At 42.3% G+C, this 19,038-nt stretch overlaps 1 protein-coding gene across 17 annotated transcripts in view; it reads left to right on the top strand.

Moving 5' to 3' along the window:
* The window catches only part of MAPKAP1 (mitogen-activated protein kinase associated protein 1), a 234,120-nt gene that overhangs the window by 133,408 nt on the left and 81,674 nt on the right, over nucleotides 1-19,038 (top strand). For all 17 annotated transcript variants that reach the window (XM_010844073.1, XM_010844067.1, XM_010844071.1 and 14 more), the window contains one exon: nucleotides 6,275-6,384. In XM_010844073.1, coding sequence (XP_010842375.1) covers nucleotides 6,275-6,384 — 110 coding nt within the window. The remainder of the gene's footprint in view (nucleotides 1-6,274; nucleotides 6,385-19,038) is intronic.

Genomic DNA, 19,038 nt, shown 5'->3' with positions numbered 1-19,038 from the left:
TGGATAAAGTAATATACCCGAAGGACTTGCTTTAAAGCGGGCATGCTGCAGTTATTACAAGGCTTTCTCCCGCTCATATATTTTCATTTTCTACCTTGAAGTGCTCGAGAATGAACATGCATGGAATTGGGACCAAAGCAGGCTGGGAACCAAAGGGTTGCATCTTCATCAGGATTATGAACCGGTCAGGGCTGGAGGAGGGGGCACTGCTCCTGTCAGCCTCGTCCCACCTCCACAAACTGAGGCTGTGGCTCAGGAAACCAGGACCTTCTCCAGGGGCTTTCAGAAAGGGGTCTTGTAGGTCACATGCTGAGTCTGAGAGTTGGGACATTTACAGTAAAACTGAATTTGTTACAGTGGAAGTTGACCTTCACCATAGACTGGTCAGTGGTTCCAGTCTGGAAGATATGTTCCCTTAAGTCTCTTTTTCCCCTGAGTTCCCCAAATTCCCTTGGCCATAGGGAGGTTTCAGACACAGGCTTTGGGGTCTGGCAAACCTGGGTTCAAGTTCTGGTTCCTCCACTTGTTAGCTGTGCAGCTCCAGGCACGTGTCTCAGTCTCGCCGGACCTCAGTTTCCTCCATTATAAAACGGGACTGATGATAGCACCCACCTTTCCTGGGAGGATTAAATGAGCAAAGTCCGTATTCAGTAAATGTCGACTCTTGTCACTGTCTCATCATTGTATATGTCACTTCTTTGTATGAAGAAAGGCTGATAGTGGTATTTTGTGTCCTAAGTCACTTCAGTCACGTCCAACTCTTTGCAACCCCATGGACTGTAGCCCTCCAGGCTCCTCCATCCATGGGATTTTCCAGGCAAGAGTACTGGAGTGGGGTGCCGTTTGCTTCTCCAGGGGATCTTCCCGTCCCAGGGATCGCACCCAGGTCTCCTACATCTCCTGAGTTGGTAGGTGGGTTCTTTACCACTAGCATCACATGGGAAGCCCGATGGTTGTACTGTCTATTGCTTATTAAGTATTTTTTATGACAAGTATTATGTTAACTATTTTAGAAGTATTTAGATGTAAGCTGTTATGGAAAAACCTGAATGAATGTTTTGGCCGGCCTGGTATTTAGCCCTGAAAACAATGTTATAGTCTGAGAATTATCCTCTTTTTGTAGATGAGAAAACTTTAACTTCGGGAGATTATATCATTTACCCAAGGAAGGCAGAACTTGGACTCCAAAGCAGGCTCTGCTCTATAACTTGCTGTGCTCCACTGCCTTCTGGTGTTGCCACCATTTTTTCAGTATGATGTAGAGATAAACAACTACGTTTTGAGATATCTCCACTAGGAAGCTTCTCTGATGCCCCCCACCCCATTCTGCTGGGTTAAATGCCTCTGTGTTTTGGCAGCATTCTGAGCTTGCTTTCATCTCTGTGCTGATCACGCAGAACTGTAATTCTTTCTTTACTTCTTTGTCTTTCTCTCCTGCTGGACTGTGCTATTAATACCTGGGTTAGGGACCATATTGTTGATCTCTGAATCCAAAATAGTGTCTTGAATAGATGACTGACCTCAGGTATGTTCCCTAATGTCTCCAGCCTCAGTTTCGGCAAAATGGATATAACAATGGTGTTTATTTTAGGGTAGAATAAGTTAATGCACATCTGAAAGGCCTGCCACAGCACCCGGTACAGACTACATGCTCAGTAAGTAGTAGATGCTACTATTATTGTTGTATTTGTTGACTAATAACCTCTTATCTGGGTCTGCAGATCCAGATGCTCTTAATAAATCTCACTGGATTTCTCTACCTTGTCACCATGATTTTTGACTTCCACCAACCCCATCCAAAGTGGAGTTAAACTGAGGTGGAACACACCTACTTCTCCAGTTTATTCTCTTAAAAAGGAAAACCTTGAAACCGGAGCCCAGGGTCCCCATCTGAGCTTCGGGGGATTTCAGTGCCTGGGCCAGAAGCTCTGTACTGTTGAGATCCCAGTGCTGCCACCGTGCCCAGCCAATTGCACATTGTAGTGAAACTGTGTTATCAGTTACGAGGGTTGAGATCCATCCCCCCAAATAAGCACTGTCTGCTGGGGGTTTAGGGGAGACGGGCTGAATGGGGCCTCTTCTCTTGGGGTGAAAACTTGGGACAAGGAGAACACGCAAGAAAGAACACTGCAAGCTCCTTCTGCTGTTTGCCAGCCTTAGTTCCAGGTGCTCTGCACTTGTTGTCTGTTTTATCCTTCTGACAATTCTTTAGGCATGTGGCCTCCTCATTTCCTGGACACAGCTGAGGTTCCCACGTGTTAAGATGAAACTTCAGTTAGCCATGGAGCCAGGATCTGAACCAAAGGGTATTGAACTCCCAGCCCATGTGTTTTCCTCTCCAATATGTTGCCTTCCAACTTGTGTTCTGATTCCAGCTCAGCCCCTCTAAGTAGAATCTGAGCTTCTTGGATACAGACCTGTGCTCCTCCTTCTTCACTGTCCCCCACCACCTCTAGGTTCATGTCTAGTGCAGAAATGCTTGTGTCAGGTTAATGCAGGTATAAAAACTTGCCTCTGGTAACCAGGTGGCTTTGCACTGGGACAGAGCTGAATTCCTCAAGTGAGTAATCTTTTTTTAAAATGCCCATATGTTTTTTTCAGTGGTTACGAGACTTGACAGGGCCTAAGTTGGAACTGACTGAAGCATTCCTGGCAGCATTCAGTCAGCTCCCTGAGGTGGCGCCTCGTCCTGAACCCACCACCAGCAGCCCAGGGGGCCGTGGAAGGGCAGCTGCTTTGGTCCAGTGCCCGCCCCTAGAATGCCCTGCACGGGCAGAAGAGAAGCCATCTGTCCACGAGGGAGGAGCAGTTTCTGAGCTAAGAGTGGGTTTGTAACCCATCCATCTGTCCATCCACCCGCCTGTCTGTCCAAGGCCGAGTCATCCCCAGCACGGGTCACCACCCTGAGACTGGAACACAGTGCCGTGTGGAAGGGAGGCAGAGCTGGCACCTTCCTGCCTGCTGCACACATTTCCCCCCGAGATCATCCTCTCCTCCGTCTCAGACCCAGTGCCCAACATTAAATAAAGGCAGCTTTAAAGGATGTATTTCAATAGACATTTTAGAAAGCCCATAAAAAACCCTGGATATGAAGAAATGAGGCATAAAACCCAGACTGTTTGGAAGTCAAGCTGAAAATTGTGGTAGCAAGCCTCTATATCCATTTATTAAATGGGAACATCACATAACAGTTGCACCTCCATGGATTCTAAGAAGCACCTCGATCCAGTCCCCTTGGTGTCCTAGAAACATTTTAAGTCCCGTAGACTTGGGACAGGATCCAAGGTAGGCGTTCTGTCTGGCAGGAGAGGAGCAAGTGGAGTGCGAGGCTGACCCAAAGAAACTTTCATTAAGTCCGGCTGAGCATGCAGGACGCAGGGGTCACAACCTCTTTCTCCTTTAAAAGGTGCTGGTTTTCGCCGCTGCCGAGCCCCTGCGCCAGCGCCCGCACACTCGAGAAGGCACATTCCGCGCCAAGCCTGCCCCTTCCCTCCACTGTTGTTTTCATTTTCCTCTCATGAACCCTGCTACCCTGGCTGCAGCGCGGAGGCTGTAAAGGAAGATGGAGAGCCGAGTTACCTCAGAATGATCACTATCGTTAACATTCACGGGTGGTTCACTTATCATTCCTGACTGCACAGACATGGCAGCCGCTCGGAAGCGTCCGCAGGTGTAGCATGGTGATACATATTACATTGTGCCACAATGGATTTATGTATTCTGTAACAAAAGAAAAGTGTAATGAAAAAATACAGAAGGTAATCCTTTATTCCCCCACCACGCAATTTATCAGTAATGCCGGTGGATGATAAGCGTCAGGGATTTCCTCTGCATGCTTTAACCTTGTCACCCAGGTACGTTTTGGTAAAATGACAGAAAAATACAGACGAGGGATTTTCCTCCGTTCAAAAATCTTTTTAAAAGGACACTTTTAATTTATGGAAGTTAGTCCCAACACAAGGCCTCCTTTCGAGCTTTTAGTCCGCCTTTGCTGAAAAGATAAACGTATGGTTGTGAAATAATGCTATCAGCCAGCAGCAGATTAGGCGAGAACCGTGAGCAATTTACAAGCCAACTGAAATCTGCAAGAGTTGAGGTGAAACCCGGAGCAGCTGGAAGTTTGCAAGATGCAGCCCAAGACTAGTTTGCAAGTACCCGAGAACTGGTGTTCCCTTTTAGGTCCTCCTCATCCATCGCCCGACATATTGTCACAGATGGAGCGCATACTGACTTCCGAGGAGAAAGCAGGGGAAGGCAGGTCTGAACGCGGACGATTGGCGTTTGTTCCAAACACACACTGGCCTGGCGCCAGAGCAAATACCCACAAGTTTATAAATGCACCAGGCACTTTACATTTCAGAACTCTTGCCAAAGTATCACTTACTACATCGCTCCCTAAATATAGTTTTCAAAAAAAAAGCTATTTCTTATTTTGCTTTGATCAGTAAAATAAACTTTTAAAAATTGTTCTGGGATGGGGTCCAGCTTCTGAGGTAAAGAACGGCCGGGGCTCAGGCATGATTCAGTAACAGAGTGTTCAGTAAAATTAGCTTGACAGTTCTCAGGCCTGCTGTTCGATAGCAAGAACTTGACCAAGTTAAAATGGATGATCGTGCTGGCTAGACCAGCATCGGGTTTTGCTTTTTAACAAATGGAATGTCAAGGATTAAATAGCAAGCCGTATGGAGAGGGAAGGGGGTGGAGATGTCTTTGTATTAGGGAAGCAAATTGGGTCCTTGGTTTTGAGAATAGCTCCCATCTCCTGTGGAAAGCCAACCACCTGGTTGGTTCCAAGCTGGGTTGAAGGCCCCTTCCCAGCCTGTCCTACCATTGGGAAGCTTTCCCGTGGCTTAGCTTGGGGCTTGGCTTTTCTTTCCGATTTCTTGTCAGTATGAAGTTCTGCCATGTTTTTTGGCTGTGTTCCGTTTTGAGATTCTTGGTGGGGAAGTGGGAAGGCAACCAAACTCCTTGTGGCAATTCCCATGTTCCGTAGTTGGAAACTTGGGTCCCATTTGTTACATGAGCTGCTTGGAATTGGCCTGTTTTGTTTCTGTGCCCAAGCATAGTGAGTAGTGTTTGTGGTACTTGCTCTTGCAATTAACGGTCTTAGTGAAGTTATATCTCACCCAGGGATGGGCTTCTTTTTCAAGGGTACTTGCTCCTTACCAGTTTTTTCCTGTCTAGATGACCCTGCACCCCAAATGTGATTGGCTAGAAGCTTATAAGTAGTGTTATTATTTTGTCTTGTAGTTATTTACTCCAGCTAATATTTTGCTTGACCTTCTAGGACTAAGTAGATTAAAACATGACTACTGAAGTATACAGACTCTGGGGTTTTGTTTTTTTTTTAATTAATGCTTCTTTATTTATTTGTTTGCCAACTAGGAGGAGTCTTTCTTTTCCTTATTCTGAATTGCTTTAGGCTATCATATCCACCCCTGTGCCCCCCACATTGGGTTTCCCAAGTGAAAGCGTTAGTCACTCAGTTGTGTTCTACTCTTTGCGACCTATGGACGGTAGACCTCTAGGTTCCTCTGTCTATGGGATTCTCCAGGCAAGAATACTGGAGTGGATAGCCAGTCCCTTATCCAGGGGATATTCCCGACCCAGGGATCGAACCTGGGTCTCCTACATTGCAGGCAGATTCTTTACTGTCTGAGCCACCAGGGAAACCCAGGCTTCCCAGGTGGCCCAGTGGTTAAGAATCCATCTGCGAGTGCAAGAGATACAGGAGACACGGGTTCAATCCCAGGGTCAGGAAGATCTTCTGGAGAAGGGACTGGCTATCCACTCCAGTATTCTCGCCTCGGAAATCTCATGGACAGAGGAGCTTGGCAGGCGACTGTCCATAGGGGTGGAAAGAGGTGGACATAAGTGACTGAGCACACACACATGCACCCCACATTTCCCCTCCAGGGCTCTATGAGCTTTAATATGATGGTAGTATCTGCCTGCAGTGACACCTACTGACACAAGCCATGTGTATCATTTGTTAGACCTTGCTATAGGATTTTGCTAGTAGCCCACACAGACCAACTGGATTCATTTTAAGATAAACAGAAAAATCTTCCCTAATTCTGCCCTCTCTTTCACTTGAAACTGTTCATATTAGAATGCTTTTCTCTCTCTCTCTCATTAGAAGTAGATTTATAACCCATTTTTTAATAATTGACACTTCAGTGTACACTTATTAATACTTAAACTCAGTGAAGACTGCATTCACATCCCTTTGGCTGAATATTGGTGATGATTTAATATTTGTCTTTTCCTGCAGAAATGCTGCTCATGGATTCTCCCTTATTCAGGTGGACAACACAAAGGTCACCATGAAAGAAATCTTGCTAAAGGCAGTGAAGCGAAGAAAAGGATCCCAGAAAATTTCAGGTGGGACAGTTAAATCACAGCCTGGCAGTAGAAGCTTAACACTTAGTTAAAAATGCTGGGTGTGGGTGTGCATGTAGGTGGGTGTTTGATGGCTGGCTGGATTGGTTCAGATATCATTGCTAGGTTCAGTTAGCAAATGTACAGCAGAAAGTGATTTTTAACCTGCCCTTGGACCCAAGGAAGGAATTGGGTCAGTGGCATATGTGAGAATATTGTGTTCATGTCACTTGTGGAAGCTTCTTCATTAATTTGTGATAGATTAAGACAAAGCTACTTGAGCTAACTGTTGGTTGGTGTAAAGCTATGTAGAAAAACTGCTTTTAATTTCATGTCTTCACATAATTTTCCATGGAGGAAACTTCTGGTTGCTAGTGTTTGGGGTATGGAATAAAACATTTTTTCATTTTTATCAAATGAGAGCAACTGTAAAAAAAAAAACAAACTTTTTTTAAGAAATCACTCACACACAAATAGCTGTTAATCACTAATTCCTTATTACCCAATGTTATACAGAAAATAAGCTGGTGGTATTAGCTGTAATATTTAAAGGGTACAAGAAAAGAAAATATTCCCAGTATTGAGAAATAGCTCAAAGATCTATCATTCCATAGCCAACTTTAGTATAAATCTGCCTGTCTGTGACATGTCAAATATCTGAGCTTTGTAAACAAATGAGACTTCTTAAACACGTTTGGCTTATGTTTCAGAAAGGGCAAAAAAGCGTGGCTCAGGTTGAAGAAAATAGTTTTGTGTTCCTTTTAAGGGGAGGAATATAATCTGTTCCAGATTTAATTAGCTATCTTCAGATGAAAGCTGAAGTTTTAATAAAAGTTAGAAGAGATAACACAGTGAAGGACACGGATGAGCTGTCTCAAGGCCATATTCCAGGGGAACGATAAGAGCTGTAAAAAATGGCAGAGGAGAGCAATTGAATGGAGCAATGAAAATCTGATTCTCATAAAAAAGAGAGAGAGAGAGAGATACTGGTAGGGGCGGTTGTAGATGAGACCTGCTAGCGTCTGCAAGCAATTTGGATGCTTGCCAGGAGTCATTGTTCACCCTCGGCTGTGGCGGCTCCGTCCCGAAGTGCCAACTGCCCGTTTCGGCTTTTGCCAGCTGACTGCGCCGTTTGATAACCAGCTCTCTGGATGCCCATCACTGGCCGCAGAGATAGAATTAAATGATGATGATCTTCCCACAAGTTGGGAGAGGAAACAATGCATATAAATCTTGATTTCATCTCAGCATGAGAAGTCTTTATCCATCATCACTCATAATGAACAAGTCGTTAGCTGGGATGAATGGTGTTCTGGTTTTTCCAAACACCTCTTTTGTTCATTTTTTGGGTGACTTTTATCCATTGCGTGGGGGTCAAACCTCTTTGCATTTAAGAGATGATTGAAGAGGCATAGCTTCTCCTTCCCAGGGGAAGGTAGATATTTGGGGGGTTCTAGGTGCCAATCTAATAGCATTTAAACAGCTTCAGTTATTTACAAATGTTAAATGAGCATTCATCTACCTTTAGGATCCTGGTCTTTTCCTCTTGTTTTTGTTCCTAAATTTTTTGTATACTAGTTTATGACATATTTATTATATTCTAAGATAGCTTTATTCTGAATTGCCCAAGAGGAGGTAGAACTAACTTTTTTCACCTTCTTAATAGAAATTCTGCTGTTGCAGATTTTTTTAGATCATGAAAGCTCATGAACTCACTGCCATAAGCTGAACCAGCGTCTTTCCCTCTGTCTCCAGCGTCCCTGTCCAATTCCAGACCTATTTATCTGTGTCCATCTCCAGCAACCACGGTTATCATACACACATTTATTTATGTTCACCTTTGTGCACACGTCCCTGCTGTTTCCATCAGAATCTTTGCCGTATCACTGGTGAAGAGTTTGGACTTGTTGTCTGAAGAACAGTGATCTGCATTATTTATTCCTTTTCATACTAGAGAAGTCAATTGAGATTGATGCATTTACATAAATTACTGTCCATTTTCTTGATCCAAAAGGCTTTTAAAAATAAGAACCTCTTTCTGTTGCTTTGTTAAGTCTGGTCTCAAGAAATAGAAGGATCTCCAGTTTGGAAACTGGATGTTTATTTAAGGTTAGCTCGATAAAGGCAGAGTATGTTCTGTGTCTTTGAACTTTGTATTGTGTAGTGGACTTGTTTTGGAGGACGATTAATGAAGAGGAAAATCCTCCTGTCATAGAGAGAAACACAAGTACATTTACTTAAAAAAATAAAGTCTGTTAGTCCTCACAGTTGGCTATGAAGTACTTGTTACTTACCCATCCTGACACCTAAACTTAGTCATGAACTTGGTGGCAGGAGATGCCAGGTTAGAGACTCTCATTCTGCCCTTCCTAAGCCTCTCCCACAGGGACCTGCTCAGTCTTTGCAAGAAAGTGTCTGCCCTGCCTGGTGTCTGGCTCAGCCCTCTCTTCAAACAGCTTTCACCAGATTGAGCACAGAACAATATTTGTCTCTGCTACTCTTATTTAACTTAAAGTGAGAAGGGAGAAATACCACTTAAGATTAGACAACATGTTCCATGTGGGGTCAAGAGTTCTCACACTATTTGTGCATCAGTGGTTAGTTGTACTAGACCAGGGTCTCAGAATTCCTTTGCTGGGCTGACAGTGAACTTAAGCTGCTTCCTCACAGACCTTTAACATCGCTCATCTGTTTTTTCCAACTGACCATACAACTCTCTGTTTAATGATAATAAATTGAGAACTTAAACTATTTCTTTATTAAATCAGGCTGTGGGCTTAATGACCATCCTAGTGTTTAAATACTCTGTTGCCCTTCCCTCTAGCATTCCCTCACCAATTTTCTTTTATTGAAAATCAGAAGATGGTAGATAGTTGAGCAAAAGAATTCTTCTTTGTTTAGGTAAATAGCTTTGTCAATGGAAACCTTTAGGGTTTTATTATAAAATATTTTGCTTTTTATGGATAGAATATCATTACAGACACTTATAATGATCTAAAATTTTGACTTGCATTATTTGTAATTATTTCATCAAGTCATAACTATTTATGAACACTGCAGGGTTTTGCTGTTAATATTCATGTACTGAACTTATAGTAATCTTTTCACAGTGTGTTCCAGTCAGTTCTCTGCTAAGGCCCATTTTTTAAGCCCATTTTTAAATGTCTCTTTTAGATTCTCTCTCTGGCTTTTCATTTTATTACTGACCTACTTGACATTTGGAAACTACCTGCATTAGCAGAAAAATCCCTGCTGTTTAAGAAAATTATAAATGAATAATGTGGTTTTAGAAGAATTAGGAGAAACCTCTTTACTAACTTTAAGTTGGGTGGGTATGTTTTCGACATAATGAAGAATAGCCTGTCAGATCCCTTTATTTAATCAGTAAAAAATACTAACCTGTTATTTAGTGAGTAAAGGCTTTATTTAGTTCATCAGGTTCTCTTTTTATCAGGTTCATCCTCAAAATCAGTAATGAGCTTCTTAGTATTTTGTTGTTGTTTAAAATATTATTACCAGTCTCCCAAAGTATAATGTTGGGTATGACAGAGGCAGTTGAGAAATGAAGATAGATACAAATTCAGTTTTAACATTGATGCAGAAATATAAGTATCTCTGGATCTACACAGAGAGAAGGCTTTGAAGTAGGTTTTTCTAAGCAGAATAGTTTTCTGGCTCTATTTGGAGGTGTTCTTTATCATTTGCTGAAAGATTGAACCAGAAGCATATTAACTTTTTTCCTTCCCCCCTGTCCGTTCTTGCCTTTTAATGTGAAAGACAATTTTTTATTAGTCTGAGGATCCTTTTTGAAAAGTTCTTGTAATATTGTTAATAAGACTTATGGCACTCATTGCTACTTTTCTCGTACAAAATTTCACCTAGAATTTGAGAAATGTTAGCTTTGTCAAGTGAACTCCCTCTTAACTTCTCCATTTGGAGGCACAGACCACATTGTTGATTGCTAACTTACTGTGTTTCCACTTGACCCCTAGAATGTCACCAAGGGGATAGTCTAGTCTAGGACTTCTCAAGCACTATTCCCTAAAGTACCACGAGGAGCAGAGAGGCGAGTGAACGTCCCACACAGGGTGTGTGGGGTTCTGGTCTGAGGGACAGCCAGTGATGACATCATTGGATTCTCAAGTTTTATCTTAAAAATTCATGTAAGATGTAAATATCCGTACTGTATTTGTAGCTGTGTGTACATTCACTCCTCATGTCCTCCCCTGGGTCAGACCTGTGCTGGGGGCCGGGAGACAGTGGTGAAGCAGACCTGTAGGGCCCTTGCTGAAGAGGAGCTTAGGGGAGAGTAAACGGAAGGGGCTGAGAGCTAGAAGTTGAGAGGCAGAGGTACTCACTGCCTTTCCTAGGATGGTCAGGAAGTTCCACTCAGAGAAACTGACATTTGAATTGTGACCTCCACACTGAAGCGGTGAAGAGTTGGAGAAGGGCAGTATCTTTCAAAGCCTTGCTGTTAAAGGCATACTGCTTTAATATAAAAAGAACATTTCCGTTTACTTTGCAGTTAGTTAACTCTCTGCTCCCCTCAAAAAAATTGTAGTGAAAATGATCATTGAATTCTTCCCTGTGCTCACTTCATACATCATCTTAAACATAAGCGAGTCTTTCCTTTTTTTACCTCCAGAATATATCCTAAATTCAATCTTTCCCATCTTCATTGAATGAGTCCAGATCACCGAGACCTCACCTGGACAGTCGAACCAGCCCCTTGGCTGCTTTTTCCTGCCTCTGCTCTTGGCCCCTCCAGTCTCTTGCCTACAAAGCAGCAGATAGAGAGGTTTTTTAAAAATAGAAATCAGATCATATTTGCTCCAAACCCTTCAATGACTTCCAGTTGCATTCCGAATAAAATCCAAACTTCTAACCACTGTGAAATACACTGAGGCCCAAAGAGGGAATGGGACATACGGAGGAAAGAACTGGAAAGCAGTACAGAGTTGATGGTTGCAGTATGACAGAGAAGCACAGATCAGGCCCAGAGCCCGGGAAGCCGAGGTGTGGACTCACAGCCTGTAACCTAATACAGACCTGCTGGAATAGACTGGCAGCACCTGGGTCAGTCTCTGACTCTCTCCCCGCCACCTCACATGAGAGGCCTTACTTTCAGGCCAGATAGGCCTAGACAGTTATATACAATACTACTATTAAGAATGTTTTAAGGGGGTTTGTGTGTCAAGGAGAAACTGATCCTTCTCCAAGATCTACTCTAGCAGGGTTAGAGCTGATTTATTGAGTGCCTTTGTGTACTTAGAGCATCTTGTTTAATCTGCACAACACCCCTAGATGGGAGATCTTATTGTGCCTGTTTTATAGATGAGACTTTAAAAATGATAAAAAGTGGGGGAAATGTGCATCTTAGAAATAAGGAGCTGTGATAACTATATGTGTAATCATACACTTTCCTCTCTCAGCCCCCGTTTCCTCAGTTCTTAGAGAAGTTAAAGTTACCCAAATTGCCCCAGTAAGCAAATGACAGAATCTTAAATTGGAGCCCAGACTTTTTTGACCTCAAAGCCTGTACTCTTTTTATTGCACCATGTTGCTTATTAGAACCCTAATGGGAGAACAAATTTAAAATTCTGTAAACAGAAATGTTCATTGATTCTAAGATCTAAATGCACCAGGGAAGTGCAGCATTTAAAGGAACCCTGTGGTGAATCTGGATATAAAGCCAGGAATTCTTTTTGTAATTGCACAGTTTATCTGTATTGGTGTCAGTTTTAATGTTTTATGTCTAGCTTTCTTAAAGCAACATACACCTGTCCTGAGCTACCCTATGGAAAAGGGAAGCCCATATGTTTTAGATGGAGTAGGGTTTTTAACACTCTCCTAAGCTAAAGAATCTTCTGGCTGTAAAACTGAACAGAGTCCTGCTTCTTGTGTAACTGTAAAGACAGAAAAACCCAGTTCACCTTCCTTCTGTGGAAGTAGTTTGCCAGCCAGAAACACAGACAGGTACTTTCCTTATGTTGTAGCAAATAATCCTCTTTTTAAAAAGGAGAAAGAAAAGGTAAATAGGACTGTTTAAATGTTCTTTGTCAAAAGGGCAGTAATTTCTGCAGAAAACTTCTCCTCCTAAAAGAGTAAGTAATCATGCAGATGTCACTCACGTGTAGGAGTTGGATAAGAAAGAAAGACCTGATGCTTGGTGTCCAGTGACCCAGTGGGAAAATGATACAGTAAATGTGGACTGCCAAGATGCTCACAAGTCAGAAGTGGCCCCTGCAAGGAGCTTGGAGTTAAATATTCCCCCTGCCTCCTTTCTCTGCCTCTTTATCTTGTGGTTTCATCTCACCTGAGCCTCCCCCTGTCTGGAGTGCTCTGCGGCTCCTGATGGATCTTCTTGAGTATAGAGCAGAGCACATTAAAGATGGCATTGCAGTCAACTATTTTATCCAGAAAGCCTGGAAATTTAGAGAATTTATGTCAAGCAAAAATCTTTTGGAACCACTTTAGAGACCCAATTATTTTAGAACGGTGTTATGAGCTCTTGCAGCCGCCACATCAGAAAAATTCGAAATATATCATTCACCAAAACTACGTTTGACCAGCATTTACTCTTCCTACTAGTTGCTAATCTTTCAGAAGTTCCTTTTCCATCACAAAATCTATTCATTCACCCCATCTGGGGAAGTCACAGGCATGGATTAGATTAAAGGGGGAAAAAAAATGGAAGGAAGAGAAAAGACAAAGACTCCCAGCAAGCTCCGTGAGGGTAGAGGGGGCGCATGCATTCTGGAGTCAGGGACCTTTCCCGGGACCCACTAGGGACTAATTCTGAAACGCCACTAATTTAATAATAGCACTTCAGGAGAGAAGAAAGAAATAAATACTACTATATTAAATGTACATATGGATTTTAAGCTGTATCCTGATTTTTTAAATATTTTAAAATGTATTTTAGAGTAAGAAAACCAAATGTGTCATCACGTACTTACTTTTCTGAGCTTTCCTTTCCTGAGCTGTAACATCCTGAGAGGATGAATCAGGGGCACCATACAGAGGGCCTTGTGTGCCCGAAAGCTCCGGAAGGCTCTGAGACACCCTGCTTAGTGCAGTGACCGTTGTCCAGTGCTGCCTGCTCCATTCCAGCCACCGTATGAGAAGTCAGGTAGAAAACCTGACGTGGAGACAGACTCAAAAAGAGAGGCACTAGAATATGGTACATGAGCTACTAAAGCAGCACAGATAAGAGAGTGCTTAAAAACTGCTGGCCGAGGCAGCGGTCTGAGAAAAGATACTCTGGAGTAAGTAATTTGACAACTTTTTTTTGAAGATTAACTAGGACTTTGCCAGATGGATAAGTGAGAAAAACATGCCAGGCAGGGGTATTCTGAGGTATAGTCACAATACTCCAAATTTCTCGGGCAGGGATGGGGCAGAGGATAAGCTGCTAGGCAGGGCCAGAGCCGATAAGACCAGGCTTCTACTTCTGCTCAAAAGTAGAAGTCGATTGATTTATTGGGGGGCAGTTATGCCGAAGGCACTGTGTAGACACCAGGGATTTCACAGAAGCCAAGAACTGGTCCTTACCCTCCAATTGCTTACTGTTTAGTTGGGGAGAGAACCAGGCATTCCCAAGGCCATGCAAGCGCTGAGTGGAAACAGACATAGGACCTGGGTGCACACAGTGGAGGGGAAGCCCTGGTCCAGTGTCAAGGAGTCAGGGAGGACTATCCTAAGCAGATCCTCCAGCTGAAACCGGAAGGTTGAGTAGAAACTGGCCAAGTGAGGAGGGTTGAGAACGAGCTCTTCAGCAGGAAGAATGAAGTAAGAGCCCTTTGTGCCTTCTGGAAGCTCGGGTGGCTCAGTACAGAAGCGTGGTGGAGTAGGAGGAGCTGGGAAGGTGGCGTGATGCGGCTCGAATGGTCGTTTGGGACCAGATCATGTTTGTAAGCTGCTGAATTTGAATTTTATTTTGATGGCAGAGGTGAATCATTGGAAGGAGAGCAATATAGTCAGAATTTCTTTTAGAAAACATGCTATTGTATAAAAATGGATTTGAGGACATGAAACAGGAGGCTCTAAAGGACTCTGTCCAACAGGCGCCGGGTATGGAGACAGTGGGTGGTGCTCAATTCAGGAGGCAGACGGTGGACACCACGGTAAAGTTTCATTTCTTTTATTCAAGCTGAACGCACAGTTTAGGGAGAATTGAAAAAGCTTGGAGCTGCCACCAGGTCTCCTGGCTTAATATTTAAACAAGGTGGTGGCAGAAGATAGGCTTTTAAAGAATTGTGGTCTTTTTTTAATAAAATTAAATACGGATTGAAAACAAAATTCCAACTTTTTGGAGTTGTGTGAAGTAAAAAGTGAAGGTTTCTTCTTTGTTGTGAACCATTTGGTTTTTTATTCACTTCACATGCAGGTCTACATATAGTCTGTAAGTTTCATGTGGGCAGGACCCTGTTTCACGTTTTTCTTTAAATCACTGAATACCTAACATCTAGCAGAATGCCTGTCAAATAGAGGACACCAAAAAAAGTTTAAGTGAACTCATGAAAAATGTATCCATGTCATTTAAAAATAACACCCTGTAACAGATATGCTTTTGCTTTTTTTCTTTTTTAATTCAATATTGTGTCATAAGCATTCTTCTGTGTTAGAGTGACCACTGCATTTTTATCTTTTTAGTTAAATTCATTTAACTTAACTCTCCATTGATGGACATTCCAATTATTTCCAAATTTTAAGTATTAAAAAAACATGCAGTGAGCAATCTTGTAGGAACATTCATTGTACATTTTTGCTAGGTTTTAAATATGGGATTGTTTGTCAGAGGTTTGTTTATTTAAAACGTTGGGAAAAATGAACTTCCCTTCAAAGTATCTACCCGTCCTTTGACACTCCCAGAGTACGTGCGAGCGCCTCTTTCCTCACCTTGTTCCAGCACTGGATGTCGTCAGTCTTGAACTTTCGCCAAGCTGATGGTTGGCAGTTAATAGGTTGTTTTAATTTCCATTTCTAGACTCTAACATAATGAAGCATTTTTAAAGTTTTTATTAGTCACTTATCTTCTAAAAGATAGTTCTTATGTCAGTTAACTGTTTTAGTGGGAAGGATTGAGAGGAAGTCTAATTTCAGAAAACTGTTGTTAAGAAATGCCTCCATAGTTTAGATACAGTTGTTCCCACCCACCTACCTCTTTCTTGCCCACACAGATGCACACGCACACACACCCTAATATGTAGAGAAAGGCATGCATCCAGGCCAGGCCACTTTGCTTGTTGCCGCCTGGCCATTTGTTCACCAGCAAATCTTTGTTTTTTTTTTTTCCTGTGTTTAGAGAGAACTAGCTGGTAATTCACAAGACTGCACTTCACCTTATTTGATACTTTTTGTTATTACCTGCTTGCTTTGTTATCAAACCTAGTTTAAAAAACAGATTTTTGGTTAAATAGTTTTAGTTTGGTACATAATATGCAGTACTTAGAAAATGCATCATACTGGAAATCAGAAATGTAGACAAAAAAACTGTCACCCCTTAAGAGGTGTAATTTGGGGAGGCACGTTGCAGGATGCGTCTGGCAGCTTCATGAACAGCACCAGCACCAAGGGCAACTGCAGGGGGTTAATGGGGACCCTGCATCATTCCTTGCCGTGTGCCTGGTGAGTAAACTCCTACAAGTTTCTGGGAATGGTGGCAAGTGAGGAAAAGGCTGCAACCAACAATCAGTGTCACAAAGTGGGGATGACTAATTCACTGAGGAGATCGTTGAGACAGATGTTTAATTAGCTGAAGTCAGAGTGGATAAATTGGGAGAGGACTGCCTATGCAGAGAGATGCCTTTTTCCCTCATCTCTCATTTAACTGTGGGGTTTTTTTTTTTTTTTTGTCCTTACTGTTTTTGAAGATAACATCCTCAGAAACAGGGGGGAGCAGGAAAGAAGGAGTGGAGAGAAAGTAACCTTTGTTTACACTTACTGAACAGTTACTGTATTCTGATATTTTTGTATTTAACCTTTACAGAAGTCTTGTGCGATGGGCATTATCTCCTTGCTGTGATCGAGAAAACTGAAGCTGTGTGCGTGCATATTGTGTGTGTTTATGTGTGCATACTCGTGTGTTACTAGTGAGTAAAGTAGATGAGATATGAACCTAGACCCCTTAATTCTTGAGCCCATTTTTTTCCTGTACCACAGTTTCTCGGGAACACTTAAAATGCAGTGCAGATGAGGGAACTTTCTGGAGTAAAGGTATTGACAGGAGCTGGTGTCACACAGGTGTATACATTTGCCACAACTATCAAATAGTACTTGTAAAATATATGTGTTTGATTGTATGTAAATTTTACCAAAATATTAAAAAGATTCTTGAAGAATTGTTGAAAACCAGTTACTGTTAATCACACTAAAGTACTCGCGTGTGACTGTATTGACATCTGTTCCTTACTTTGAAATACACTTTTTAAAAAAAGATGGACTGAGGGATAGATATATGATAAAGCCAATACAGTAAGGTGTTAATTGTAGGATCTAGGTGGTGGTCACATGGATTTTCAGTGTACCTGTCTTTTAATTTTTTGTGGTTTTAAAAAATGTTCATAAGAAAATAGGAAAGAACTCATTAAAATGTAAGAATATATGATTTAAATTCTGCTCATATTGACATAAATTTCTGAACTTACAAATATACATCCTCATGGCATAGAAAACACTAATATTCTTTTTGTAGGATGCTTTATCTTTCATTACTTCACATGTTAAATGATACCTTTGAGGTCACAGTTTCTTCCATTGACCTTTAGTTTTAAGTAGCATGTGGAGTTATGAATGTAATAATTGCTACCACTCATTGAATGTTCAAACTTTGCCAGGCAGTCTACCACTTTTTAAAAAGATCATTTCAACTAACCTTAAAACAACTATTTGAATTGGTTGTTATTTTTGTTTTATAAATGAGAAAGCTAAAGCTCAGAGAAGCTGCAGGACTGGTCCTAGGTCACAGATAAGCTGGGAGCCAGGGCTTGAATCCAAGTTTGGGCTCCTAACCACAGTGTTGTCCTTCCTGGCAGAGGTGACAGGGTCCCTGGCTCAGTGGGGGCAGGGTGCTTTCCTCCCAGCTTCAGCTGATGAAAGCTGATGACAGCATGATTCGTGGAAGGAGCGTAGGCTGTGGAACCAGCTCAGCCCAAGTTCCCAACCCAGCTGTACCTTTAACACCAGCTGTGAAAGTAGGCAAGTCAAACCTTTCTACCTCAGTTATCTCTTCTGTCAGTAGGGGCAATCCTGTGTACCTTGCAGGGTATTGTTGTTTTGACTAAATGCATGTAAAGCACTCAATCTGTAGGATGCATTCAGTGAGTGTCATGGCCTTTATCCCCACGGCCACAGCCACACTAGGCATACTGTAAAACCTGGCTTTTTAGGTTGTGACTTCTTTCCTACCCATAGGGCTTGGCCTTTGCCTGTGCTTTTTGTTTTTCCAGTAAATTAAGTTTATAGAGAGCTTGTACCTGTAGAAGAACCAGTCTTTGAATTTGTTTGGATGTGGATCTGCCGGAAGCACCTTTTACATGGAACAAGGAGAAAACTTGACCCAGAGCGTCAACTCTAATTGTTTTTGACTAACAAAACCCAAACCATATATATCGGGGTGGCTTAATGATCGGGGCTCATTTGTCATATAGCTTATATCAGCAAATTTAATTTACTCCAACAAAGATTCTAGAGACAAAGTGAACAAACCATCATTGCCTGTACCATACATGTTTACAAGCGACTTTTAAAAGCCCCTGTATTAACAGTGAGTAGCTCACAAAGGCTATTGCTTCTTCTCAGAAAATATTTAGAAGAGGAAACAGAATTAAATACCAATATAATTTTTGAGTGAATGACTACAGACAGAGAGGTTTGGGGTACTGCCTCTGCCCTTTAATTTCTCCCACCAAGAGTCTTGATCTCCCCCAGGGGAAGTAGAAAGCCCCCTTGCTTCTGCTGAAAGCCCTGTTTCTTGGGGCAGGCCATTAGTGTGTTTATCCTGTTAGGAGCTGCAAGGGGAGCTCTTCCTCTACCAAGACTGAATTTAGCCACCTGAAAAACCATCACTTTAGAACAGTTGCCCCTCCACAGAAGACTTCTCCAAGACCAGCCCAGGGACCTGAGACACCTACTCCTTCCTCACGGCTTTCTGAGGCCTGACCATGGAGCTAGTCTTTCCCAATAAGCAGTTTAATAGACAGTGTTCACAGTTTCAGTAACTACTTTCCATAACAAGCTTTTCCTTTTTGAGTAAAGGCACAAATACTGGGCTTTCGGCAGCAGCTCCAAATATTTTCAGAAAAATGGTCTTCAGTGAGGGTGTTCCTTTTTCTACTATACCTTACAATGACAATAATGCCCAGAGACAAAGATGACTTACAGTCAGGAGAAGACATCAGGAGTGGCACTGGGAAGCAAGTCTGGGGAGAATGTGTTGGCACCTACTTCTCCATAGCTTCTGATCACAGCAGGCCAGTCGGCAAGTTGCAGAGACTCCACTGTGCCAGCAAACCAGTTTTTCCAACAGAAAGACAGTGAGATGTGATTAAAACCCAAGTGCTGCAAGAGATATGAGGTGGTCTGTTGGAACTCCTCAATCTTCCCTTAAACTGTCACCACATAATTATACAAATATCAAATCATAACCCCAGCTTC

The sequence above is a fragment of the Bison bison genome, unplaced genomic scaffold (genome assembly GCF_000754665.1).
Source record: "Bison bison bison isolate TAMUID 2011002044 unplaced genomic scaffold, Bison_UMD1.0 scf7180017864193, whole genome shotgun sequence".
Classification (NCBI taxonomy): domain Eukaryota; kingdom Metazoa; phylum Chordata; class Mammalia; order Artiodactyla; family Bovidae; genus Bison; species Bison bison.
The sequence above is the reverse complement of the archived record's forward strand: the minus strand, read 5'-3'. Positions and strand labels throughout refer to the sequence as shown.